Raw genomic sequence first — 27,550 nt, 5'->3', positions numbered from 1 at the left:
TATTAGAATATAAAGTAAAGATTACGAAAAATGAAAGAGCTCTCTAGTCTAGATAAGACTCGCTTTAGTAATAAAATAAGTAATTAGAGGAGTAGTAACTAATAGTATATAAAGCCTAAGAGATAGTATATAAAGAATTAATAAGATTAAAAAAAGAGTTTATTCTCTTTAACGCCGTAAGATTAAAAGCTTATACGAATTAAATCTAAAGGTAATAACTCTTATACTAAGTCTAAGACGTCTCTTATTAAGATATAATACTATAATTATAAGTAGCTAAGATATTATAAGAATTCGCTTAAATATTTAAACTACGTTATAGGTAACGAAGTATATAATTATAAATTAAATAAGAGAAAAGATAAAGTCTAATACTTATCGCTATAATATTAAATATATTATTAATTAAGCGACGACCTCGCTCTCTATTATTAAGAGGTAAAATTATTATATTAAATAAAAAGTGTAAAGTAACTATTTTAATAGATATCGATAGCGAGGAAATCTTTATATCGTAATCTTTTATTAAAGAGACGTAGATTTCTAAATCTAAACACGCGCTAATAATGATACGTATTATTAATAATTATTAAATATTTTTATATAAAAAGTATAATCTAATCTTTAATCTCGCGGATAGTCGAGAAAAAAAGTAAGAGTAAATCTTAAAGGCGTATATTATAAATATATGAGGATATAACCTTATTCTTAATTTCCCTTAGATCTATAATATCGATTTAAATATTTATTAGCGTAAGCAGTTCTAAATCTATTGCGATTTTCCTATAAGCGATAAAAAGTAAGTAGATATCGCAATAATGAATATAAAGTAATTTACGTTATTAATTAATATAGTAATTACGTATAGCCTAAGACAAGCGTTTATTATACTTCTATATTAGATTCTATCTAAAAGTAGTAAGAATAATTATAATAAAGCTATATAATATAATATTACGTAGCTAGACGACTTTAGCGTATTTAAATAACTTAAGAATCTATTAGAAATCTTCTTAGAAGAACTATTTAATAGTCTTAACACGCATAACTAAATCGAGTATTCTATCGATCTACTACCTAAGAAACTATTTAGAAATAATTCGATTTATAATATATCGCATAACGAACTCGCAGCGATTAGAGACTATTTAAATACTACGCTTAAGAGAAAATAGATTCGACTTTTAATTAATTAGATTAGCTCGCTAATACTATTTATTAAGAAATTAGATAGCTCGCTATAACTTTATATTAACTATTAAAAGCTTAATAAGATAACTATTAAGAATAATTACTTATTATTACTACTTTTAAAGATATTAAAAAGATTTATATATGCGAAGCACTTTATTAAGATAAATATTTATAATATATATTATAGAATACGAGTACGAAAGGAAGATAAGTAAAAAATTATTTTTTAAACTCGCTATAACTAATTCGAGTATTAAGTAATATCTTTTAATCTTATAAATATCTCTATAATCTTTTAAGCTTATATAAATAAAGCACTTAAGCTATATATTAATATCTTCTACGTAATATACTTAAATAATATATTAATCTATTTCGAAATAAAAGAGTTATATTAAAAGTATATATATAAAGTACTACGCGTACTATTAAAGTATCGACTCTATATAAAGTTATCGAAATATACTTTTAATTGTAATAAGATTATCTTTTTAAGATTCTTAATAAACTAGCGCGATATTTAAATAAAATCATCGCGTATTAAGATTATTACTAAATAGCTAAAATTAGAGTCTATTAAAAATATCTTAGTCTTTCTAAGATTTATAGACTTCTATTAATAATTTATATAAGGCTTTTTATAGATAGCTACGTTTTTAATAGATCTAACTCGAGAGATAAAGAAAGATAAGATTAGATTACTCTTTATATTTAATAAAAAAGTATATAAGACTTTTAAGACACTTAAGCGAGTATTTATTATCGTATTTATACTAAAATACTATAATTAAAAAGTATCGCTTATTATAAAGATTAATACTTCTAACGTAGATATAGATAATATACTTAATTAACTAAGCGAGAATAAGTAATAATACTTTATTACGTTTTCTAATTACAAATTTAAAGGCGCTAAGTCTCGCTAGAATATATATAATAAGAAGCTCTATATAATTATACTAGGCTTTAAAAATTAAAAACATTATTTATAAAATAGTAAGTACTTTATTTATATAATCTTAGATTATAATAATTTACGTTATTTTATAATAATAAAAGAGTTTAATATAAAGTAGATTCGCTAGATTAAGAAATTAGCTATATTTAACTTTATAATTAAATATTATAAAAAAAAACTTAATTCTATAAATATATTATTAAGAAGGCTTAATATTATTAAATCGAATAATAGCGAGAATAATAATAATGATTTTCTCTCTATTTTATAAAATAAGCTTTATAATTAGAAATATTAATCTAATCTATAAAAACGTAATAGTATATCTATTATAATTAAACTTATAGCGTTAATAAAGTAACTAAATAATATTATTATCGTAGATACCTAAGTTATTAATTTAAATAAGAGAGTATTTAATAGATAAATACGTATTCTAAATACTATAATATCATTTTAACTTCTAATTTACTAAATTTTAAAGTCGAAGAGATTTTATTTAGAATTACGGGAATTAATAATAGTATAGCTACTTAAATTATAACGTAAGAATACTTTTATTATAAATAAGAAGTAATATTAAAAATACGCTATTAAATAGAATAAGCTTTCGAAATAGAGAGTTAATAAAAATAAATTACTACGTTATAGCCTTATAATCTATATATCTAACGATCTTACTATAAAGAAAGAGATTCTTTATATAAATTATAATAACTCTAATACTAGATATTTTACTTTTAAGCGTATTAAAGAGAATATTAAATCTAAGTATTACTAGATAGAAATAATAAGCGATATAATAGAGTATATTCGTATTTATCTTAATTATTAAAGAATACGAGTTTATTATTATAAGTCGTATAGCGAGCTAGCGTCGATCTCGCTAGATAATATAAATTCATTTTATACTATAATAATAGATTTTATTATAAACTTACTATCTGCGAGAGATTTATATATTAATAAGATTTATAATACTATCTTAGTCTTAGTAGATAAGCTAATTAAGTATATAATATATATAGTAATTATAAAGAATCTAAAGACTAATAGCCTTACTAATATCTTATAATAGAAGTTTATATTACTACGCGATATAATATATAACTTAATTTTAAATCGAGACTCTCTATTTATAAGTAAGTTCTAAATAATACTATATTAATATCTAAGTACGAAGCGTAGACTTAATACTATATTCTATCCTTAGATCGATAATTAGACTAAGAGATAGAATTAGATACTAGAATATTATCTACGAGTATACTATAACTATAAATAGAATAATTAATCTAAGATCTTATTAATAATAGCGTTTATATATAATAATAATATATATATAAGTATTAATAAGATCTCGTAAGAGCTATTAATAGAATATATAATAGACTTAGAAAATATTTTTAAAAGTAGAATCTTAAGAAAAGAAGTATCGCTTATTATAGAGCGAGTAGAATAATTATAAGAAATAAGATTATATCTAAAAGAATTATAAGAGCGAGTATTAAAGTAATAAGTAAAGTACTATAATAGCAATTATAAGACTATAACCTTTAAGAAAGAAAATAAAGTACTATTATAAAGCTTAAATATATATATTTTATAATTAAAGAAGAAACTTAATTATAAATAGCTTAGGCCTTTTAAAGTACTAAAGAAAATAAGCATATAGACTTATAAGCTAAACCTTCCTACTAGATATAAAAAAATTTATTCTATATTTTATATATCGCTATTAAAATTATAATACTCGCGTAATAATAATTCGAAGTTATAAATAGTCTTAATTAATAAAGAAGAAGAGTGAAAAGTTAATAAGATATTAGATAAAAGAGTTTATAAGAGTAAGACTAAGTATCTTATTAACTAAAAAGACTTTTTATCTTATAAAGCTTTATAAAAATTAATAAAGTATCTCGAAAATACTAAAGGCGTAATTAAAGACTTCGAATAAGTAAAGAAGTTATATAAACTAATACTTAAGATAAAGCTAAAGATATAATTATTAAGAAAAATTAAGAAGTAAGAAAGACTAAGAAAGTAGTAGTAGTAGAGGGTCTAGATAGACGAATAAAATTATAGCTAAAAGGCTTAATAAATACGACTAAAAAACTCGCAGATTAATCTTAAAGCGTCGAGGCGTAACGTATAATAAGAAAAGTAATTATTAAAGCTATATATATAATTATCACTATCTAGCATTAATCTATTTATTCTTTTATACTAGAAAGTAACTTTTTATCTAGAAGACTTATTAGATAATAAGAAGATTTAATATAAGAGGCGACGAAAGAAGTAGTAGAAGAAGTGACGAAGACGGCGATATTATATCGAAGTTTTTTAATACGACGAGCCGCTATATATATTAGCTATATATCTTAATATATATCAATTAAAATTTATATCATTTCATATCTAAAGGACAATATAAACATTTTCGTTAATACGGGCCGCAGCGAAGATATCACCTTAATAGACGAGGATCGAGTCTACGATATATATATAACCCCCGCGAGAGCACCGCCCATACTTACGCTAGCGCGAGCTAGTAGAAGACGCGGTATAAATCGTATGAGAGTTATATGCGAGGGTACGCACATAACGATAGTAAAAGGGGACTAGTATATAAACAGCGATAGGGGGAGCTATCAAGCCTTCTTAGCTAAGCACGTCTTCAAAACAGATATAAATGCTTATCAGCTACAGCGGAGGGCGTAGAAACAACGATAGCCACGAGTACTTAATAACCCGTAGGGCTATAAGAGCGAAGATTTAATACCACTATCAATATATTAATATACTCCTTATACTATTTAAAAAGTATCGTAAAGTATTCTTTAAGATACTTATTATATATAAAATTAATTTAAATAACTTTAATCTTACTCAACTATTATCTTAATTAATATATATATTATACTATTATAATAATACGTAGCTCGCTATCGCGATATTATAATAAAAATAAATAAAAATAAGATAGTAGATATAAAGAAAAACTAGATACTTACTTATAATAGCGTTAACGTTAATATTATTATTAAGAAGAATAAAAGTTAAATTAAAAATAAGACTTTTATACTTACTAGCGCGACTTTCACGATTATAATAATAAAATTACTACGATTATTAAAGTAATAATAATAATAATAGCGTATAATAATAGTAATAATAGCATATCGCAATAAGATAGCAATATATTTATATTCTATTAATTAAGACAATAATACGCATAGCGATACTATCGCGATTTAATATATAAATATATTAATATATTCAAAGAGATCTTAAGGCAAAAAGTCTAAATACGCCATTATAGTATACGTTAGTTTAGGCTATATTTAAACTAATAATAGATAATATATAAGAAACTAATAAGTCTATAAGTATTCAATTATAAAATATAATAATAATAAGATTTAGAGATTAAATCTTCTAAGGAGAGATATAGTTATAAGGATAAAAGTACTCGAAGCGAATTAATAGGCTCGCTTATATTACTTATTAGGCTATAAGCTACGCAGCTAAGACGAGTATTTAATATACTTAATAAAGTCTTAAATACTTATAAATTCTCTTTCCCCTTCTTTTTTCTTTAATTATTAGTTTATCTAATAATTTATTTATTTATTCTATTAACTACGCATCTAGATCTCGTAATTACATAGCTATTACGTAGTTTTATTAAAAGAGGCCTTACTATCTCACAGTTATTAATATATTAAATCGATTAATCTTTTTTATATATCTATTATAGTAGAAAAAGATCTTCGAAATATCGAAATCCTTTTATTAGATATTATTTCTATTCTCTTTAAAAGTAGATAAGATAATACGATTATTAGTATTTATTCTATTAAAACGCTTTCTCTTTTTAATAATAGTATTATTAATCTCTCTAATATCGTAGATAGTAATAAGAGTTAAAATAAGATTATTATCTTACTAGGCTATTATAAGAATATCGTTCTAAATTACTATAGTAAGAATATTATATAAAATATTCTTAGTAAATCGCTATTTTATCTCTATAAGTAATTCTAAAAGATTTATTTAATTTAATTTTATAGTTTTATATATAGCTATTTTTACGATCTTTAGCTTATTAATTAGCTTTAATTTAGTAAAATAATTATCTATAAAGAGAATAAAGTTAGAGAATAATATATTAATAATTAATTTAAAGATTATAGCGCTTATATCTCCGAGATATTTAACTTTAAATCTACTCTTAAGGTCTTATTTAGATAAATATTATATATAATTATAAAGATAACTCTTATTATTAATTATAAAAATCTTATATCTCTTCTTAATTAATTTATCTAAAGCTATAATAAAATAATAAATATATTCTATCTTTTTAATTATATATTTATTAATTATATAGTAATTATTTAAAGTACGTAATTTCTTTTAATTACTTTATATCTTATCGATAAATAAAAGTATCTTCTTATATTATATAGACTTCTAATATCTATTTTTTTTAATAATAAAAGAATTCTCTTCGTTAGAATTTAAATAATAAATTATTCTTCGAAAAAGTATATAGCGATCTCGTGCTATTTCGCTAATAAGAATCGAAGATATTAAAGTAATATTATTAATCCTCTAATAATTATAAATAGTAGAAAAGCGATAGATTTTTATATAGATTATAATAGCGACGAAGATTTTTAGTTTCGAAATATAAGTAGATTTTTAATAAGAATCTAAAGAACTCTGTCGAGAAGTATATAAATTTATATTTTTATAAAGTATATCTTAGATAGTAGTAATTTATATAAAACTAAATACTAGATATAAGAGAATTATAAAGTTATTTGAAAAGTAATTAACGAGTATATAATATTTAATTTATAATAATTAATACTTAGATAATATAGATATATATCAAAGAAGAATATTATATTACTTAAGTTTTTCCTTTCTTATCTCGATTATAACCTCTTTTTTTTAACGTTTCTAGATTTTATATAATTTATTCTTATTAGACTAAAATAGAATAGTAATTTTAATTATATTAAACTATATTTAATAGAATAGTAAAAAAGAATATAAAAAAGTCGCGTTCTTAAAAGACGCGATTTTTAAAGCTAAAATATTACCTCGGCTCGATAATTATCGAATAAGTCTTATTATATTTAGAAATAAAAAGACGATCGATTCGAGTATAAATAAAAGAAATTAAGTATTAAATTAAATATTAGATATAACTTAATTAATAATATAAAGACGTTTAAGCGTAGAAAATAGCTTATTTATATCTTATTATATACTTATATATCTTTAATCTCTATAATAAAATATATTATAATTATTATTAAGATTAAAGACTTTAATATATAGCTATAAAAGAAGAAAGAATTTAAAAGTAAATTAAATTAAGATAAGATATTATTTAATAATAAAAAAGATTATATAATATAAATAGCTAAATTCTTATTATTAGATTATTCTTTTACTATATTTATTTTATTCTACGATCTATAAAATATATTACTTTTTCGAAAGAGATTATTTATATTATATCTATTCTTCTATATCTAGATAGCTAGATTTAGAAAATTATTATATTATTTATTATTAAAATATAAAATAGTTAGATCTTAATATCTCTTAATTTACATCTTAAAAACTAAAAATAAGATTTTAATTAAATTAAAATTAGGCGAGTATAAGAATAAATACTTTAATAAGACGCTTATATCGTAATATATATAAATAAACTTAGAATAGTAATATATCGAGATATTATTATATATAATAACTAAAAAAGACTTACTTCTATTAAAGCTATCGTAATAAGAAAGAATATAATCTTATATAAAATTAATAAAAATCTCTTATATAATAAAGCTTTAGAGAATAATCTATAATAAATAATCTTATATAATAAATATCGATAGTAAACTTTATCTCTTTAATCGCTTAAACTCTTTATTAATTTATAATCTTATATCTAAAAGCGTTTAATTATACTTTCTATCGTTTATTAAATTTAATATTTAATTAATATAAAAGATAAGAGAATATTTATTAATTCGTTTATAAATTATTAATTTATCTAAAAAAATTAGTTAATTAACTCGTTAATTAGTTAATATAGTAAACTAGCTAATATATAAAAAGATATTATATTAATTAACTATTCTTCTTATTTACTTATAAAACTAATTAAAATATTATAAAATTCTTTAAATAATACTCTTATTAATAATAAGATTAAATTTATTAAAAAGTATATATATTAACTTATTTAGATATAATATAAAGCGCTCTTTAAGATATATAAATAACTATTTTTTAATATATTAATTTATAACTCTAAAGTATTCGCTAGAACTATTATTCGAAATAAAAATAATACTATATTCGCGCTAATAAGATCTTATACTTTATAAAATTTATATATTTATATTATATAAATTAGTTAAAATAATAATATTATTATAATTTTATTTAAATTTCTTCTAAATAAAAGCGCGAATAAATTTTAAAATTAATAGTAATATAATAATAGCGATAATAAGAACTTTATAGATATATTAATAATTAAACTTTAATCTAATTAATTCTTAGATATAGCGTATTTTAATCTCTTTTAAGATCTTAATTACTAAGTTTTTTATTATTATTACTTTTATAATTTAATTAAACTAATTTCTCTTTATCTAGCTATCTTCTTATCTTTATAATATATTATTTTATTAATCCTTTCTCTTTCTATTTAATATTATTTAAATTAGAATTATTATAAATAATATAAATTAGTAAAAAATAATTCGATAAAATTATATTATAAAATATATTTTATTATTATATTATATTTTTATAAATTAATCTCGTATATAAAGATTTATTAATAAGTTATTTAATAACGTATTTCTAATATAGTCTAGTTATTCGATACGCTATATATAGGAAATATAATTATAAAGCTTTATTATTACTATTTTTTTTTTATAATCTAATATCTAAAGATTCTACTCGATTTTTAAATAATAATTATTTATAATCTACTTATAATAGCTATAGTAATTACTCTAACGACTATTTAAATAGCTACTTAAATATAATTCTATATCTATATAATACGAAATACCTCTTACGCATATTTAGCGGTGGTTATGGCGAAAATTTGATGGGGTGGCTGTCAAACGGGCGCTCCCGCAAATGGTTTTGCAAAAAGGAGTAGCTTGCGAGGCCACTAACGGAACCACCAACTCTGCTTTGCCTCCTCCACCATCTTTGGTGCCTCACCAAACACCGAGCACCGCACAGTAAATCATGCCAACGGAATGAGAGGAGTTCAAATGTGTGGGTTGTGAATGACCACTATTACAATGAACGCTATCTATCAACAACCTCTCCCGCCATATTTTAGGTTTCCTGCACCATACACAGTATTATACACTCCGGGAATACCAACGCAGCGACTCCCTCTCCTCAAGCTTTCATGCAAATATCTCTAGTTCATCCGTCATCGTCGGCGATAGCAACGACCTAACCGCGGAACTTCATCATCCTCACTTTCGTGCTGTTAGTCCCACCAGTCTCAGTGCCGCTGGTGGATAATCGAGAAAGTTCCTTGGATGGAGTACCAGTGCTCAAAGGCACAAAGGCACCATGAGACGGAGATCCGCCCTTGTGCTTCTTGTGCTTCATGAATTCCATCCATCTGCTTGACATTAGCAAAGGTTTGTTGATTGGAATTCAGGGATGGGAAGCATACGTCATGCCATCCGGTGGTGCTTCACGTTCCTTGATTTTGGTACCGTTGGTGCTCGGGGTGTTGGAGCCACCTACTCTGTGTTCGAAGAACTCGGGTAATCCGCTAGGTTCGCTGGTTGGCCTCCTATTTGGCATGAGCTTGACAACCCCATGCGTGATATAGAAGATACACATACTCGTGATGTGCCTCACGTTCCTTGATTTTGGTATCATTGGTGCTCGGAGTACCGGAGCCACCAACTCTGTGTTTGAAGGACTCGGGTAGTCCGCTAGGTTCGCTGATTGGCCTCCTATTTGGCATGAGCTTGACGACCCCATGCGTGATATGGAAGATACACATACTCGTGATGTGCCTCACGTTCCTTGATTTTGGTTTCATTGGTGCTCGGAGTGCCGGAGCCACCAACTCTATGTTCGAAGAACTCGGGTAGTCCGCTAGGTTCGCTGATTGGCCTCCTATGTGGCATGAGCTTGACGAACTCATGCGTGATATGGAAGATACACATACTCGTGATGTGCCTCACGTTCCTTTAACTTCGTGCCATTCGAAGCCGGGGTTTCACCGCCCGACTTGCGATCTTTCCACCACTCCGCGCCTCCAATATGGCTGGCAAATGGAGCACCTGGGGCACTGTCTAATGTTAGCTTGGTGGTCTTGCCCAAACGGACAGGGATTTTCTGGCGCTGGAGCACTTACACGTGGGCCTCGCGGTCCTCGATCGTCCTTGACGGCTCTAAGTTCTCGGGTCGAGGCAGGCTGTAGGAGCCGATCAAGAAGAGGGAAGCGGCCGTGAAGAGGGTTGAGATACGCATGTCAGAAGAAGTGGAAAGAAGCACAGAGAGTACAACGGTAATGCTATGACGTTGTGATGCTGAGAGTCTGGAGTCCTGCAGCAGATATAGAGAAGTATCAAGGTGGAGAGGAAAGAGAGGGTACTTATTGATGGGCAGGTCCCTTAATAGTAGACGAGAGAGAGGGCGCCGCACACGAATAGGCCGAAGTCTCTTACACCGCGTCATCACATCGCTCTCGTGAAACTGGACCTGCGTCGTAGTGTGAGCCATCTTTTCGCCGAAACCGATATGGGCAAGTCAATGATGGCCGGTGGTGTTGGTGAGTAATATTCATGATGGGACTAAGCTTTGTGGTGGAAGGCCCGCGTTCGGGAGGCCTAAAGTAGGTAGACTAGACGCACACGCCGCAACCGCATGTCTCGAGGCGGATTTTTCGAATTCTGAAACCTGAAAATATCGACGCCATACACCCTGAATGGGAAGCCCTTGCGATCATTCGGCTCATGGCTCCGGTCTTGTCCTATTGAGCCGCTATAATCAGTCTTCCGGGGCAAGCTCTTCGAACTTGACCGTCAAGCCAGTGTAACGCTATGTTGCACCTGGAAATCACGGCCTGTATCGAAGCACCTTTCAGGCAACATCGGTCTACTCTAGCAGAAAAAACCTGCTACATAGGGAGTGTTCATCTTGATATATCTTGCCATGCTCAATGGAACAGCAATGCCGATATACGTCCCAGCACGTAGGGAAAATTAGGACGTAAACAAGAGAGCCGCAGATACCATTCCCATTGCACTAATATCGCGCTGATCTGCGACGACGGGAGACCCCTTACATGACATACTAGGAGAAGCTTAGGCTCAAGATCGCCCAATACCATTCGAGCACCGTGCCCTGGCTCATCGAAGGCGTAGAGCTAACGGCGTGATCGGACAGTAGTCATCAGTAAGCTCGTAACAGTGACCGGTCCATACTCATGGCGATTGCCGGCCTTTCATGGTCTGGGCAGACCTGCTAATTGGAGAGAAAATCGTGTCAAGCATTCTGTAGGAAAGGACAGCGACGTGACGGCATCAAAGGTTCGGATCTAGGATCCTCTTTGGGGACAATTGATGCAGACCAAGCACACCAAAAAAGGAACGGTTGGGCGCACTCTGCACAGCGTCTGAACGTTCCGCAGTTTCGATTCGACCACACCTCGCAAACATGTGCCGGGGAGGCAAAAAAAGCTTGATACTCATAATAGTAGAGAATATTACCAAGGGCTTTCATCTCCGTTGTGGCCGCAAATTCCCGAATTGGGTCGAGATCCGAGAAAGTCGGACCATGCCAGGCGTACATGATGGTTGAAAGTTTCACATCCACATCGACACGTTTATAATACCCCCAGAGACCTGCGCACGAATACAAGAAAGCGGGATGGCGAATCATCCAGAAAGGACAGAAGATCGCAAAGGGAAGCGATTGGAAGGAGGCAGTGGACAAGATTGTGTAGTTGCGCTGCCATACCCAACAGAAGGCCAGCTTCGTCCGTGGGAGGGCCAATAGCTGCTTTGGTGACAAGCGGTGACCGCCACACCAGGTGTTGCAACATAGTAAGATGGTAATCGTGCTCGACGCATAGCTCGAACAATGCAAGTGTCAGCATCGTGATTGTGACGTACGGTCCAACATTCTAGGAGATGGGATCGATCAGTCGTGACCATGCCTCCAAGATAATAAAATCGTCGAGTAATGCTTGAGACGGGGGGGCGAATATTTTGTCATAGATTTTGAAAATTGAATGACTTGCCATGATATGATAGTGGGAGATGGTGTGAGGCGAAGAAAAAGATGAGACCGCTGTCGTGAGGAAGGGGTCAATGCTCAAACGCCCTAGCCGCACGCTAAATTTTAGACTCCCAGGTCTTGGCGAACTCCGACACCCCTGTTGTTGACGCTCCTTCCTTTCGACCTTCATTTCATCTTTCCTCGCCTCAATAACATCAGGTGGGGAACGTTTCCAACGCCTATCAACGAGACCCAGCTTCTCCTGATGGAGTGGAATTCAGAAGTCTCTGACGCGTTTGGCGAATGCTGGTCTGGCTGTCCGTGTCCGCTGCGTTGCGTTGCACCCTCTAGTTGGCTTCGTCCACATTTGTCGTTGGAGAGATGGTAGCTGAAATAGCTGTCGCCCCATCTTGAAGCTGCTTATTCTCAACATTCAACATGCAATGGTTTCTTTCACGTCGTATGTTTGATGCCATGCGGGCCGTAGTGGAAGATAATGGTGGCCCTCTGAAGCCTACAACATGAACACATTGCCTTTACATCTGGTGTCTAGCCACCATGTAATGGCGTCAACGAGCAAGAACATAGACCGAGAATGCGGTACGAGACCAAGCATACACCGGGGCTCGACTCCTCTGATCTAGACAATGGACTATTGCTGACTTCGAACCAGACATTGAGGATCATAAGTCATGATACGTATTTGTACTCAATTCACTCCAGGCATCGCCCACCCTCCCCAATTTTCCGCAATATCCTCCCAGCCGCCTGGCCCCCAACACCTGAGATTTGGGCTTGCTGCACCATCTCGTTCACACCATCGATCATTCTCTTCTTCTCCCTTAACACTCCAGTTGTGATTTTGGCTTTTCTCTCCATCGCTGCCGCTTCTATGTCGTTCTTACGCTCTCTCCTCTTCGGCCCTTGCCCGCCGTGCCCGATGCTGCTGGTCCGAGAATTCCCTTCGTTTTTTCTCCATCTCAGAATTCTGCTCGGTTTGAATGGCCGCCAATCTGCGCCTTTCATCTCGGGCGTCTGCCTGACTTGTTGCTTCCAGCATGTCGAAGCGACGCCATTCTTCGTTCGCATCGGCCTGTCGTTTCTCTTCTAGTACAGCCAAGCGCTCCCTCTCTCGCCTTCGTTCAGCTTCTGCCGCCATATCAAGATCGGCCTGAATTGCTTCTCGCCCGTGCCCTTTCCTCTGCAAGTAAGCGTGTTTGCTGCTCCTGCACCTTGCGTAGGCTCTCGACAAGCTTCTGCTCTTCAACGACGTGAGGCGGAGGACCGCAGACGCCTGGCGGTTGATTGGCGCCGGCTGTTTCAACCCAGAATCGATCACGGCACCCGAACTCTCGAAGGAGCTTCTCCAAGTCTGGGGCGGGACAAGTGTCAAGATTGCAACACCGACGTTCGCTGTCGAGGGAGAAACGGTTCCTACATTTGAAGTGCCGGACGTACATGGTGAGGCTGTAGCAGACCCCGCCCAGTTCGCGAAAGATGTTGAAGTCAGAGTTGAGGTTCTCTCGCATGAGTCGAAAAGCTTTGAGGGGTGCGGTGGTCATTGCGAAAGGCGAGTCATTGTCTAAGGTTAGGAACACGAGGGATTTGCCGTTCGCGAGTTTTTTCAGGTCAGGCTGCCTTTTGGCAAAAACATTCAGAGTGTCCTTTAACTGCGCTGGATCTCTAGCTGGACTAGCATCGCGGCATAGCTCGCCCAGTGGAGTCCTATAATCGCAAATATGGATGCCTTGCCAATCTATTGAAGCGCCGCGATCAAGGAGCATTTTCGCCATTGAGGCCTTGGTCCGTCTTGCTGCAATGTGCAGAGACTCGTCGTCAGGATTCGCTTTGAAATTGAGCAGGTGTTCCATGCTCTCCAATTTTCCTACTCTGGTGGCGCATTGCAATGGGGTCCTACCAGACTTATCCTCGACGTTCGCGTTGGCTTGCGCCTCTAGGGGTTGCAATGTAACATCTGGCTGAGATGAAAGGGCTGCTACGATCAGTGGACTATTACCCGAGCCAGGTGTCCGAAAACTAGGATCCGCTATTGCATAGACATCAGTCAGTGGAACAAAGTTGTCGTGAGAATGGGCTGTACCCACCCCCTTGCTTCAAAAGGATTTCAACTGTACGCTTATCAGTCTGCTGGTCTGCTTGGGCTTGACAGAGTAGCCAAAGCAATGCAGAAGTTTCCTTCGCGCCAAAGACAGGGTCGAATTCCCACAAAAAGCGGGAGTCAGGCGGGCACCCGCTATCGAGAAGATTTTGCAATAACAGCGGCTTGCCAGAGTATCGATGTAGAATCTGGTACAAGGGACTCGTCAAAGGGTCGTCTTGTCCAAAATATAAATGTTTCTTTAATTTTGACCGTTCAAAGAACAGCCTTGACAGATTGATAAGGTTTTCCCTAGGTGCGTAAGACTCAAAGATGGCCATGAATGCGGAGCACAGAGTCTGTTGATTTGGCTTTTGGCACAACAATATTTTCACGAGTTAGTACAGATCTCTTTTCACTGCCGTGCAGAGGCATTTTCCCTCGTCGAAACTGACATTCAATAAAGACGGCCGTGCAATGACCATATCAACGAATACATTACAAGTAGGATCGAAGGATTTCAAAGCAGTGAGAAAGGCCTAATCAACCGCAGGACCAGCGGCCCCTCCCTCGAGGAGGATCTTGTCAATATTGAGCAGCAAGTCGGGTTTGCTTTGCCATCTATCAATAGAAGTTGACTTCGCCGCGAAAGCCGCGAAGAAGACCGTGTGCGAGACTTTGGATCTTGTCACTAGTATAAGCGACTCGATATCAGCTTGCTCTGTTGCCTTGACCACGGATTCACAACTCCGAAAATTCGGATCCCCACCGCTCTTGATGAGATGTTCGACAAGGGCATGGTCCTTATCAAGAACCGCTCGTATTAGCGCACGATGTATGACTTCTGACTTGGTAATCCCAACACGAGTGAGCAGCCGCACAGAATTGAATCGAACCGGGATGTTTGTGCCAGTCTGCACGGCTGGCGTCTTCATTGCAAGACTGAGAGCCTCGGGCAGATACTCGGAGTTGGGATTCCTCTGGAGCAGACAGTCTAAGATGGACGAATTGACCTGCCGCGGCGGCGATCCTTATGATTTCACCACTTTGGTAGTTAACAGAAGCATGATATCGCAACAGCATGTCGATGGTTGGCTGTGCATGTGGTCCCTGTTTCACTGCGTCTATCAGTGCAACATGGACTTGTGCCCCTCCCGCACCGAAGACGAGGAGCGTTTGAAGTATTTGCAGCCTAGACTCTTGTGCGTGATTCATGGCAAGAGGAATAAGCGATGCCAGGACCAGTGATGCTCCGTTACCTTCCAAAAGGAGTTTCAAGACTTCATTCTCGGTGGGCGTTGAGACGACGTGTTTGATAACTTGTCCTCTGAGTAATTGAATCTTGCACCATGGTCAATCAACAGCTTGACAAGTTGAGGATCGCATTCCTGAGAGCTACAAACTTCATGGACCAATGCACCACTGACCTGATCACCCGTCGCACCGCCAATAAGAAGTAGAGCCATGCATGCATATCTCGTATTCATGTCTGGATTATGCATAGCAAAGGGCAACATTCTTGCTAATATAGCACTCTCTCATTTACTGTCGATAAGACATCTGCGCAATTGATTGTTTCGTAAGCTGACCGCAAGTTCCAACGACTTTCCACTATCATAGTTGCAGCTTGCCCCACGATCTAGAAGCCTTTCGATGATATCCATGTCGCTGTGAGACTCGTTGCTGATCTCTTGCACCAGGGCCTTGTCGCGACCCTCCTGCTCAATTCCAGCTCGAAGCAGCAAGTCAAGCTTTGCCAGTCTGTCTCCGGTCGCAGGCTCGAGCGCAATTGTTGGAGCCGCCAGGCGAGACCTGTGATTTGGATGACCAGATTGATGACAGATGCAACGATGTTTTTGTTAGCACACTTGACCGCATTGTACAGAGCTTGCCCTTGGTGATGGTCATCGTTGGCTTTGTTCACGAAGTACAGTACCAAGTCCTCGTCCAGAGGCGTCTCCCCAATGGCCTCGGTCAAAGCCTGGTCGACTGCAGGACCTTTTGCTCCGTGGTCCAGGAGTATTACCATAAAGTTCATTCTTAGGCGAGAGTCCACGAGTCTCATAGCGACGGCCACTGCTGAGGAAAGCGACGAAGGCTGGGGCGCGCTCCTTACAAGGAGTTCCAGTAACTCTATGGACCCCCTTCTTGCAGCAGTTTGAAAAGACTTTCCTCGCAAGCAGTTGACGTCCGGGGCAGCCACGATGATATGCCGCAGCGGGGCGTCTGCGTGCAGACTCGGTGTTCGTCTAAATTGCAGAAGGGGTGAAGCGCAAGTGGACATGTGGCAGCAGTCAGTTTGCTACCAATCCTGACCAATGGAATCTCTCTACAGAATTGATACAGTGTTTTTTCTCGCCTGTTTCAAAAATAAGCGGCCTCCTGTGTTCATGACTAGGTTCTTGAAAAATCGTAGACCAAGGACCAGACACGGACCCAACTTGGGCGGGGGGGGAGGTTGGTTTCCGAGACTTCTCGGCAGAGAATGCTGGCAGAGGTCGCATCACCTCATAGCTGCGTTCTCCAGTGTAGAAGACTAACCTTCTCTCTCGACCTTGTCCCTATTTATTGAGATGGTCATGGCCATAGAGCCATACAACTGATTCATCATGATCTGTGAGTGTGGCCATACTGAAAGACACTTGGCGATTGAAATCTGAAAGCATGATCCCCTGCGGGTCAATAGATGACAATTCTGCAATCCTACCTAGGCTGTAAGGTCTAGATTCTTCAATAAGATGAAGAAAGTACAGACCAATGCACCCAACAAGAGGTATCAAACGCTCAGGAGATTGTGCCTTCCCAACTGGGAAACTCAGTTGTTTGTCGCTGCCATAGCATGTTACAAGAAGCATTAGCCTCATCGTCTGCGAGGTAAGAGGACGTAGCAAAAGTCATGCGTACAGAGAATATCAAATTCCAACGAGCAATTGAAAAAAAAAACCAATCAGCAGTCCCAATAGCTCCATTCTTCCACTGTTGGTTCACATACTTTTGTGGTTATCAAATGAAAACATATACAGTTCGTGTTCAAGAATTCTAATTAGGAAGAACCGTTTCAATTAAGACCCTCAATGGGAAATGAACTTATGTTATTTTCGGATGCCTAATCGCCCACTCGATGCATGTCTCTCGCTCGGTGCTCTCACAACGTGCTATGCGGCAGTAGAGTGGAGCATGACGTGTAAAAAGGTCCAAACACGGCCATATGCTCACTATACGTATTGGTGATACGTCATTGGAGGGTTTGATTTCCTCTATGAAGAACGCATCGCGAAAAGAGGCCGAACTTGAAAGCTCATTGGCCGCCAGATCACTATAATAGGACCCTTTTGACTGTATTTGTTGCAGCTTCAGCCTTCTCATTGATCAATCCCAAACGTATAGCCCAGTCGTCTCGTCCTGTGGAGCTGATCAATTCATCCGCAAGATCCAGCCGCCTGGCGTACTGCTTGGGTTCGCCGTCGACCTGAACTTTGCAGCCATGCATATATAATGAATCTTGCCACTGGTTGCTCATCGCCACCAGGCCAACGGAGAGCAGTAGCAGCGCCAGGATGATCATATTACCGGCTTGGCTTGCGTTGGTTGTGACAGCAGCGTTGATGTAGATCAACAAAAGTGCGATAGCTGTGAGCGAGCTCTCCAGAAAAGTCGCATCACGCAGCCATTGTCCAGCAGTCACTGCCTTGAGAGCGTCAACGGGACCTTGTAGTCGTACCCAGCGATCTTGACTCAACAGGATTAGCAAGTCGCCCTTCACACCCGGTTCCTTCACGCCTTTCCAGCCAGGTGCGCTCCGTCGCCGGACAACGATGGCATTCAAAGTACGCGCGAGTATCAAGATCAGGAGAACGGCCAAGGCCCACCAGTCGTTCAAAAAGCTCACGAACATCAGGGCGAGCAATGTGAGAGATACTGGTGTGATGTAGCACACGAAAGAGGGGGTCAAAGTGCTTTTGATAGTCTTGAGATCCGGCTTCCATCTCTTTGGCTCTGGGAGTCCCTCGACGCTCATTGTTACCAACTGTCCTGGGATTCCCATCTTTTGTAGATAGAACACAGTAGCCTGGTTCTCAACTCGGAAAACATGTCCAGAGGTGAGGGCGGCGGTCGGAGGGAGTTCGCCTCCATTGAGCTCGGTAGCATTCGGTTGCGTGTGGATTCCAGGGCAAAGCACGAGGAAGTCGACAATGCTGGAGGTGCCGTTCAGAGCAGTGTGCTTAGCAATAGTTTTAAGATCGGCTAGGGCTATCAAGCCGGTGGCATCGAGAGAGACCCCCGGTATGGGCGTTTTGCTCCAATGCATGGCTTGTAGCCTGTGGTGAAGCTGAAGTAGACAGGTGGAGTCAATCTGGTGAAGCTGGGGGGGCGGGACCTCTCCAGAGTCTCACCTTCCCCAAGTAAGGTATCAACATCTTCAGTACCTTCAGCATTTTGATTTTTGACCCTCCAAGATTTACGGATGGCGACTCCTGCCTGGGGAACAGCAGATGGATGGTAAGGTGCGTTCTTGTTAACCAGGTTGTTACTGTCCTAGGGCTAGGGCTACGAGTAGGGCAATTGATTGAACTGAATTAGAACGTCAACAGAACTGCACACAGATGGAAATGCACCCAGCTATATACGCCCATCCAGGAGAGAGTTGTTTTCAGGGCCCATAGTACCTCATATGGCTTCATGGCTCAAGTGAAATTCCACTTTTCTGGCATCTCAAATCCACGCAAATGCTCTAACCTAATCGAAAACCAACATTCACTTGGCCACTACCGGTATACGCACCGCAAATTACCAGTCTCAAGCTGCAATTTGCTCACGCCAAAGTCCTCTCGACCTCCAAACGATGAACACCTCGCCCATCCGAACCCGTTATTAACATGCAGTCTAGTCCTGAAAAATCCGTCTTGGATTGCGTCTCCACTCCGGAACCCGACTCGACCTTTGACTCAGTCTCGATTGGTCACACATCTATGATTCTATTACGTGCAATTGCAGTCCCAAACACCGGCTGTTGACTATGACTGCCACCGTGGCAGAGGAAGTAGCTCCATCTGGGAGAATGCTCTGACCTCTACCCCATGCACCGCCGATATGGCGATCTTCAGGCCCAGCCCTCGCTGGGGTTGCATCTCTCTTGACGATTTTGCCATTCTCTCCAACCGTAGTCCCCTAGTACTGCCTCCCCTGCCCCACAACGCCACCCGCGTCCGAGCGGGGCTCCTTGAACCCAGACCCGATCTGGGTGCGGCGCCAGAAGTCTTCAGACTTGGCAAATACATTCGTGGGGGGTGTGTGAAGCCTTTACAAGTTGGAGCTATCGAGCTTGGAAATGGGATATACAATGACATCCGCCTTTGCACGGCAATCCGCCATGCGCGTGAGAGCAGACCGGTCTGAGACAGCCGACAAGCAGAAGCTACCAGATGCGCTCATTGCTTTGGTCCGGGACCCGGATATCTCAAAATAGTCGCGTGGTATGAGAGCAAGCTCACGGACTAGTCAGCGAGAGATGGCTGTGGTTTTCTGTGACCTCGTGATCACCTGAGCAGATCGGAATCGTAAACTGAACAGAGGCATGAGGTAAACAACGCCATCAGCCTGAATGCACTGAAGCTCGCGCCTGAAGTCCCATCTTGTATCCGAATCTGGTTTTAAACTCGAATGATAGACATTTACATATTGACAGCATACTGACCACTCGCGCCAATTTCTTTGCAATCACATCAAGAAGTCTGATTTGACTCTTTTGTGGTCGTTGGTACGTAATGCGAACCAGCTCCGATGCCCAATTGCCCAACGTAGTGATTTACTACAAGGGGTCCAAGTAGGTCGCTGAGTCAGGGATGAGGAAGCTTGCTACATGTTGCAGAACTTCCACACGTATTTTTTCGAGCGTCGTGGCTTTAGATTGCTCGTGACTGGAGTTTTTGGTGACAGGTTCTCCGGATTCTTGCAGTCTCCTAATCTTATGGCGACGTAGAAACCGAAAGAGCAGGAAGGAAACAAAGGGCATATGAACATCAGTGAGACTATGACACCAGTGCTCAGACCTGGGTAGAGCATACCAAAAAAAGGTTTTGATTAACCAAAAGATGAAACTCGTACGGCCAGTCACCCGATTTAGTACTGCGTACGGGACGGGGTCCCGGAGAGTTTGAGGCAAGCAATCGTTCCGTCTGAAACACTTGAACAGAAGCTATGTTGTAAGTACTGATACTGTGAAGATGGATTTTGGAGCGAATAGCAATTATCTGTGCGCAGTACTTGGCATTCGTACAACCTTTATACAGTCCAACTCACCGCCCTTCTCAGAGGCCTTATATAGAGGCACCTAGTGCGTATACACAAAGAAGACGTTGTTCCGATCAGTCTGGTCGGCATAGGCCATCTTGTCTTTCAAGACCGTCTTCACCTCCTCACTCATACCCGCCAGTTCTCTCTGATTCTTCCTGTTCAGCCAGTCATTCCACACCCTCATTACTACAACCACAAAACACAGCGCCGATAAGGTAGCAATGATGCTGATCTTGCCAGAGATATATCCAGGCGCCTGCTTCGCTTGGAATGTCTGTGTTCCCAATATATTCCCCACACAGAAGGCTATCAATGTCAGGGCGTTGGCGGTGACTTTCTTGGAGTGACCTGCGATATTCGATGCGTTCCAAGCCAACAACAGCATGAATGCGGCTCCAAAGGTTCCCGTAAGAAAGGATGCAGCAAGAAGGCCCGCCTTGTTCTTAGGGATCCCGTTAGGATCAAGACCTATCATCAGACCCGCACCCAGTATGGTTGGAAGGATGCAAATCAGCATAACCACTGATCTGTCTCCCCACTTGTCGGATAGGTAGCCCACTAGCAGCACACAGACTGCACCAATCGCGCCACTGGGGGTATTGAGGATGAGTGCTTGCTGAGATGTGTAGCCAAAGGTGGTCAGGAGGATACTCGAAAAGTTGGAAAGTCCGCCGTTAGGAATGGAGCTTAGCATGGTAGCGAGGCAAATCAGCCATACTCGAGAGTCTCTGAAAGTCTCGAAGACCTGGTCTCTCTTGATGCGAGCGTTTTGTGTCCCACTTGTACCGAGTCAGCCAAGTCCTGTCCTCTGCAATGTGTAGTCCCCAACATACCTCTGATTGTCTTTGACTCGCAGCAACGCAGCAACTTTCTCGGCATCGGTGAATCTTTTTGCCTTGACGGGCGAGTCTGGCAAAAACAGGGCGACCAATAGCCCAATGACCATGGTCAAAGCCCCAATGGCAATGTAGAAGATCCTCCAGCTCGCGAACCTCGTGTTGGCAAAGCTAACTCCATAGGCGACGAAGCCACCAAAGATTTGAGTGAGGGCGTTACAGACATAGAACCAAGACACGCGTCGGCCTTGCTCTTCCTTCTTATACCACATTGCAATGATCAATATCAGAATCGGGGCAACACTGTTCTGATATTCAGCGTCCGTTCTAGACAAGAACGCTTATCCTCAGACAGCACATACCAGCTCTCAAATATACCCAGTAGAGTCCTAACAATTGCCAGCCCTGCAAATGTCGTACATGCAGCATGAAAACCCAGGATGAGCCCCCATATCATGATGTTTATGCCCAGATACAATCCCAATCGTGATATATGCTGTGCCAGGTATTGCGTAGGGAACTCTGCCACCAGAAAGCCTGCGTCGTCGATCAATGATCAGTCCCTCGTGCCCAGATTGCCGGCCCCCATGCAGAGACACAAACTTGGCAGTTCTTGCATACCGATGTAAAACAGCATAGACAAATCCGAATAATCCTGCCCCTTCAGGTGTGTGTCCGTCCGTATCCCCATGACAGCCGTGTAGGATAACGTGGTCTTGTCCAGGAACTGGAGGAAGTATACGGCCGCCAGCAGTGGAGCGATTGTAAGATCGATCTTCCTGACCAACTTCTTCAACTGAACGGGGTCCTCCAGAATCGCATTGCCAGATTCTGCGATCTCCAGGGACTGAGGGTGATTCTCCAAGAAGGACAGTGCTTCGTCCGCATCTTCGAGCGATATGACTGTGACGGTGCCGTCTTCAATGGCCACTGATGCTTTCCGGCCGTCAAGAGATGCGAAAGGGTCGGGCTTCTCTCGCTCGAGTGACATTCTAGTGGTAGACATGGTGGTGATGAGTGGGAGAGCGCAGGAGTAATCGGAATATGTAGGTTATCCATGCTCTTTGAGCGGGCAGCCGATTTGCCAGATACCGGTATCTGGCTCTGAATGAACGGCATCAAGCTGCTCGACATTCGCATGCCTGATTGGCGTTCCCGACGGTAGAGGAGGGTGCGGATGAAGTCATCCCGCCTCGCGAGACCTCTCAATGCCTGTCATATTCGGCACCATGAACGCTTCGTTGTCTGATGGTGGACGCTATCAAGACCGTTGGTACCGTTCTTTATCATTGCGCACCTTCCTCTTTGAGCGAGAGGATGTAGGGGCGGTAGCGGCGCCAAGCCATAAGAAATGTGCGCCAGCCTCTGTATTTTGAACCAGTAAGGCCTCATTTAGCGGAATATCAAGCAATCTACTTAGACCGCTAGAAACATATTCCTCGCCAGGTTTTCATCACACTCACCCTCGATTAATTGGAAAGCTTGCTTTCTCCCTGGCTTAAGAATAAAATCACTTCTGTGCTAAGCCTCGCTGTGAGACTATTCTAAGAAACTCTTATCTTATTAAAAAGTAACGAGTAAAGGCCTATGAAATATGTGCTGGGGCGCGGGCTACCCAGTAGTGAAAAGCTAGCCAAGCATTGTGGGAACACTGAGAACATCGCTACAATTGAACATGTTTACGGTACTGCATTTAATTAATTCTCCGAATCCTCCCCATAACGATATCTAAGAAATAGATTACATCGTCGGTTAATCTCAGAATATATAAGATTCTCTACAGCCTTATAATCACCGTAACAAATTACAGTAGATATTGCCGAGTAGACATATGTGTTACGATCAAATACCAATCGTTCTAAGAAGGCTAAGCGAGACTCGCTCTACACCCAAGAGTATATATCCTCAAAAGCGTCAAGTAACTGCTCATGACGTATCCCGTCGTTATCCTCATCCTCGTTGTCCTTATTCTCATCGTTCTCATCTTTACTCATAATAACGATATCGATAATATCGTCATATAGCTTTAGAATAGTATTATATTCATAGAGAATCCGAGTATCTTTCAGCTATTCTACCGTACCTCGAAGCTCTTTATCTCGCTCTACTTATTAAATACAAATAGAATTCTCTAAATAATAAGTATCGTAATCTTACTAAGTAGAAAAACTATAATCTCGATATTATTATAATAGTAGGAAATCAATTGCTATCACTATAGTGGATTTATGAGTTAGATATAAGATAATGAGATTCTATAGAGAAATCTACTAGTAAGTATTATCTGCTAAGGCGCTATAATAGCGCTATCTTCTATCTCTTCGTTTCTATTTTTCTACTATATTTATAATAAATATTAATAAATAGAAAAGAAAGTAACGTTTTTAATATTTAAGTAAGATAAAAGTAATAGTAGAAGAAAGTAAAGAAAGCTCTTTTTTAGACTTCTATCTTAAGTAAAAAAAGCTCTTTCTTTGAAAAGAAAGTTAATTTATTCTTTAAGTAAAGAGTTAAAAAAGCTCTTTTTTAGAAAGCTTATTTTTTAAGTAAAGAAGTTTAAGTAAAGTAAGATATTTCTTTAAGTAAGTATAAACTTTCTTTCTTAATATCGTAAACGAAATTATATCGCTTTCTTAAACTTCTATTCTAATATATTATTAATCTAATCTTCTAAGTTATAGTCTAATTCTTATCTTATACTTCTCGATTAATTTTATAATATTCTTAAGATTATCTAAATTATATTATATATTATATTTATTCTTATAGTTCTTTCACTTAATTAAATACTAAACTTTATCTCTAGATTTCTACTTTTCTAATAGAATTTTGATTTCATAGATATTTATAATAGTATCGTCTTTCTTAATTTTAGAAATAATAAAAGCATAAGCGCGTATATAAGGATCCTCGTTTTTAGTAGATTTTAATTACGCTACTAAAATAATTAAATAGATTCTTATTAATAGAGAAAGCTTAAGGCGATATATAAGCTTTTCGATCTTATTAAGAACTTTAAAGAGGTTAATTCTCTAATTATAAAGTTTATAATTACTTAAACTAGAAATCTTATATTTATAATATAAGTGTAAAAAGACTATACTACTCTTAAATATATCGAGAGCTTTATATATACTATTATAATATATTTTAACTATAACGTTAGCAAACGCTATATAATTCTCTACTTATTCTTATTTTATTTATCGTAGATAATTGAAATCTTTTTATAATAATTTAGCTAATATGCTAAGAATATTATAAACGTTAAATTTATAAAGAATCTTATTCGATAATATATCTATAACTAATTCTTAAAGTTATTTAAATTATTTATAAGATATAAAAGTATAAGTATTTAATTAATCTCGGAATTAGCTATAATAAAGTAGCGAAGCGCGATTTCTATAATTTAATTTATATACTCGAATTATTTATTAATTTAAGAATAATAAATTGTAAAAATAAGAATTTCTACTTCGAGTTTCTTAAAGATAGTTTATTAGAATTCTAATATAAACTTGAAATCTCTATCGCTGATTATAATTAATAAAATATTCTATTTATACTAAATTAAGATAGTAAGTAGAAGATTAGCCTACTTAATAGTAGTATAAATCGTTTTCTCTAATATAATTAAAGCACGCTTAGAAAATTTATTTATAATAATAAATAGATAATCGTATTCGTTAGCGATTATCGAAAGCGCGATTACGAAATCTATAATAATAATATAGAATAGGATTCCCGACTTATTAATGAGAACTATACTTTTATAAGATTTATAGCGCTTAATTTAATTAAGCTCGTATTTCAAGTAGTAATCTATATAAGTTTATAGATATTTTATTAGATATCTTATATAGATAGAACTAACGATTTAATTATAAGTTCTATAAAATTTGTTATAGTACTAGCAATCGTATATTAACTCGAAGATTTTCTTTTCTAATATATTTAATATATATAGTTTTTTACGCTTATTATTAAAATTCGTATAGTAGATTAACTCGTTTTATAGCTTAAAGCGAAGGCTAAGTCGGCGATTACTTAAATTATCGAATTTCGAAATATACTCTAATATAATAGTAGATTCTTAAACTTATTATAAAATCTCGTCTAATTTTATAGTAAGACTATATATTAATAGTAAGGTTTTTTTAGATTAATCTAAAGCAATAGTAGCTTTCTTAACTACTTTATAAACTATTCTAAAAACCTTACTCTACTATTTATTCTTAAAGTATTCTTCGAAAAGCCGTATTTTAAAATTAGTTAATATTTCTATTAAGGTGATATAATAGCTAATTAATAGTTTTTAAGAAATTAAATATAAAGAAGATATGATAATCTTAACTTTTATTACTTATTCGTATAAGGCTTTTAATACTTCGAGACTATTTTTTACTATCGAAGTAAATCTTTATAAATATAAAAGAGTATTAGATATAATATTCGCCTTATCGACCTTATAATAAATAAAAAGATTAAATATTAAAAGATATTAGAATATATATATTAGGCGTAGATTTAGTTTATTAATACTTGAAATAATAAGATTAATCTAATGTGAGATCGATATCGTAGCTAAGTAATTCGTGAAAATAACTATTAATATCTTCTTAGTAGATTCGATTATATAGCGTACTTTTTTAATTATCTATACTATATTAATAACTTCTAATTCTATAAATTAATAGTTCTACTTAATCTAATTTAATATCTTATTAAGAAATATAATTAACTATATATTCGTTTATAAAAAGAATTTCTAATTCTCTAAATTTTTAGTTACGTAATAGATTATAGTAATAAAACTCTATTTCTTAAAAGTATCTAGATCGATATAAAGCCGATAATTAGAATCGAAGTAAATTAGAAAAGTCGGGTTAAAAAAGATTTTTTAAAGATTCTAAAAAGTCTTAATTTCGGTTTTTATAGATTCGTAATAGAAAGAGCTAGAATATCGTTTTCGGGTATAATCTTTAACTTCCTTAGAAATAATTTTCGTAAGCTCTATTTTACGCTATTATAATAAATTAATATACTAGATATAGCGTAATATAAATAATTATAGTTATTTTATAAGTTCGAGAAATATTTTGAATTTTTATAGCGATTTTAAAAAGCGTAGCGAGATAATAGTTATTAGCTTTTTCTTAGAAGTAGAAAGTTTTAAAGAATCGACTCGCTATTCTAGTAGGGTTATTAAGAGATAATCTAAAAATAATTTCTTAAAATTAAGATTAATACGACGCTATTAAAAGAGAATAAATATTTATTATAAATGCTCGAGGTATTATACTAGTGTTTTCGAGAATATAATTATATTATCTATATATGCTCTAGTAAAGTCTCGAAGTAAATAAAGAATCTTATTTATTTATCGTTATATATAAGAGGGTAATCCTTTATATTCTATAAGAGTAACATTATACTATTCTTACCCTCGATAAAATATTATTATAAACTTATATCTATCTTTATAGTATATAAGAAATTAATAAAAGTAGTTATTATTATTTATCGTAGAAATATATAGAAATTCTATTATAGTGAAAGTAATATTTGATTATAAGAGTAATAAGTAAGAATTAAATTTCGTAACTTTGTTAAGGTCTCTAATATCGATAATAATATAACCCTTTCTACTATTATTAGATATCTATCTCTATATTATAAAGATAAAATAGCTATAAAGCGTAGGCTAGCTAAATTACTCTATCTTATCTTAATTATATATCTTATTAAAAGTTTTATTAATAATATTCTTATCTTTTTAATTAATAGAATATACTCGCGAAGACTTAATTATAATATTCGACTTTAGAGAAATAGATATCTATTCTTCTTTCGAAATATTTA

At 36.0% G+C, this 27,550-nt stretch overlaps 4 protein-coding genes across 4 annotated transcripts; all 4 read right to left on the bottom strand.

The window, feature by feature from the left end:
- Window positions 1–9,664: 9,664 nt before the first annotated feature.
- Window positions 9,665–10,705, bottom strand: HO133_006157 (uncharacterized protein; the record flags this gene model as incomplete). Its single annotated transcript, XM_037297057.1, has 6 exons — window positions 9,665–9,839; window positions 9,894–10,016; window positions 10,069–10,182; window positions 10,235–10,348; window positions 10,401–10,523; window positions 10,590–10,705. 6 exons carry the CDS (start codon window positions 10,703–10,705, stop codon window positions 9,665–9,667), a joined length of 765 nt encoding a protein of 254 aa, XP_037147631.1.
- A 2,653-nt stretch (window positions 10,706–13,358) lies between these two features.
- Window positions 13,359–14,896, bottom strand: HO133_006156 (uncharacterized protein; the record flags this gene model as incomplete). Its single annotated transcript, XM_037297056.1, has 4 exons — window positions 13,359–13,658; window positions 13,690–13,829; window positions 13,896–14,504; window positions 14,563–14,896. The coding sequence occupies 4 exons, from the start codon at window positions 14,894–14,896 to the stop codon at window positions 13,359–13,361; spliced, it is 1,383 nt and encodes a 460-aa protein (XP_037147630.1).
- A 2,975-nt stretch (window positions 14,897–17,871) lies between these two features.
- HO133_006154 (uncharacterized protein) lies at window positions 17,872–18,864 on the bottom strand (the record flags this gene model as incomplete). The annotated part of the gene is made up of 1 exon (XM_037297055.1): window positions 17,872–18,864. One exon carries the CDS (start codon window positions 18,862–18,864, stop codon window positions 17,872–17,874), a length of 993 nt encoding a protein of 330 aa, XP_037147629.1.
- Window positions 18,865–20,886: 2,022 nt separating this feature from the next.
- On the bottom strand, window positions 20,887–22,691 carry HO133_006153 (uncharacterized protein; the record flags this gene model as incomplete). Its single annotated transcript, XM_037297054.1, has 4 exons — window positions 20,887–21,628; window positions 21,683–21,988; window positions 22,048–22,222; window positions 22,307–22,691. The coding sequence occupies 4 exons, from the start codon at window positions 22,689–22,691 to the stop codon at window positions 20,887–20,889; spliced, it is 1,608 nt and encodes a 535-aa protein (XP_037147628.1).
- Between the last annotated feature and the right edge of the window lie 4,859 nt (window positions 22,692–27,550).

The sequence above is a fragment of the Letharia lupina genome (assembly GCF_014066315.1).
Source record: "Letharia lupina isolate WasteWater1 chromosome Unknown contig_23, whole genome shotgun sequence".
Taxonomy (NCBI): Eukaryota; Fungi; Ascomycota; class Lecanoromycetes; order Lecanorales; family Parmeliaceae; genus Letharia; species Letharia lupina.
Note: the sequence above shows the minus strand (reverse complement) of the source record. Positions and strands in the feature narration are given on the sequence as shown.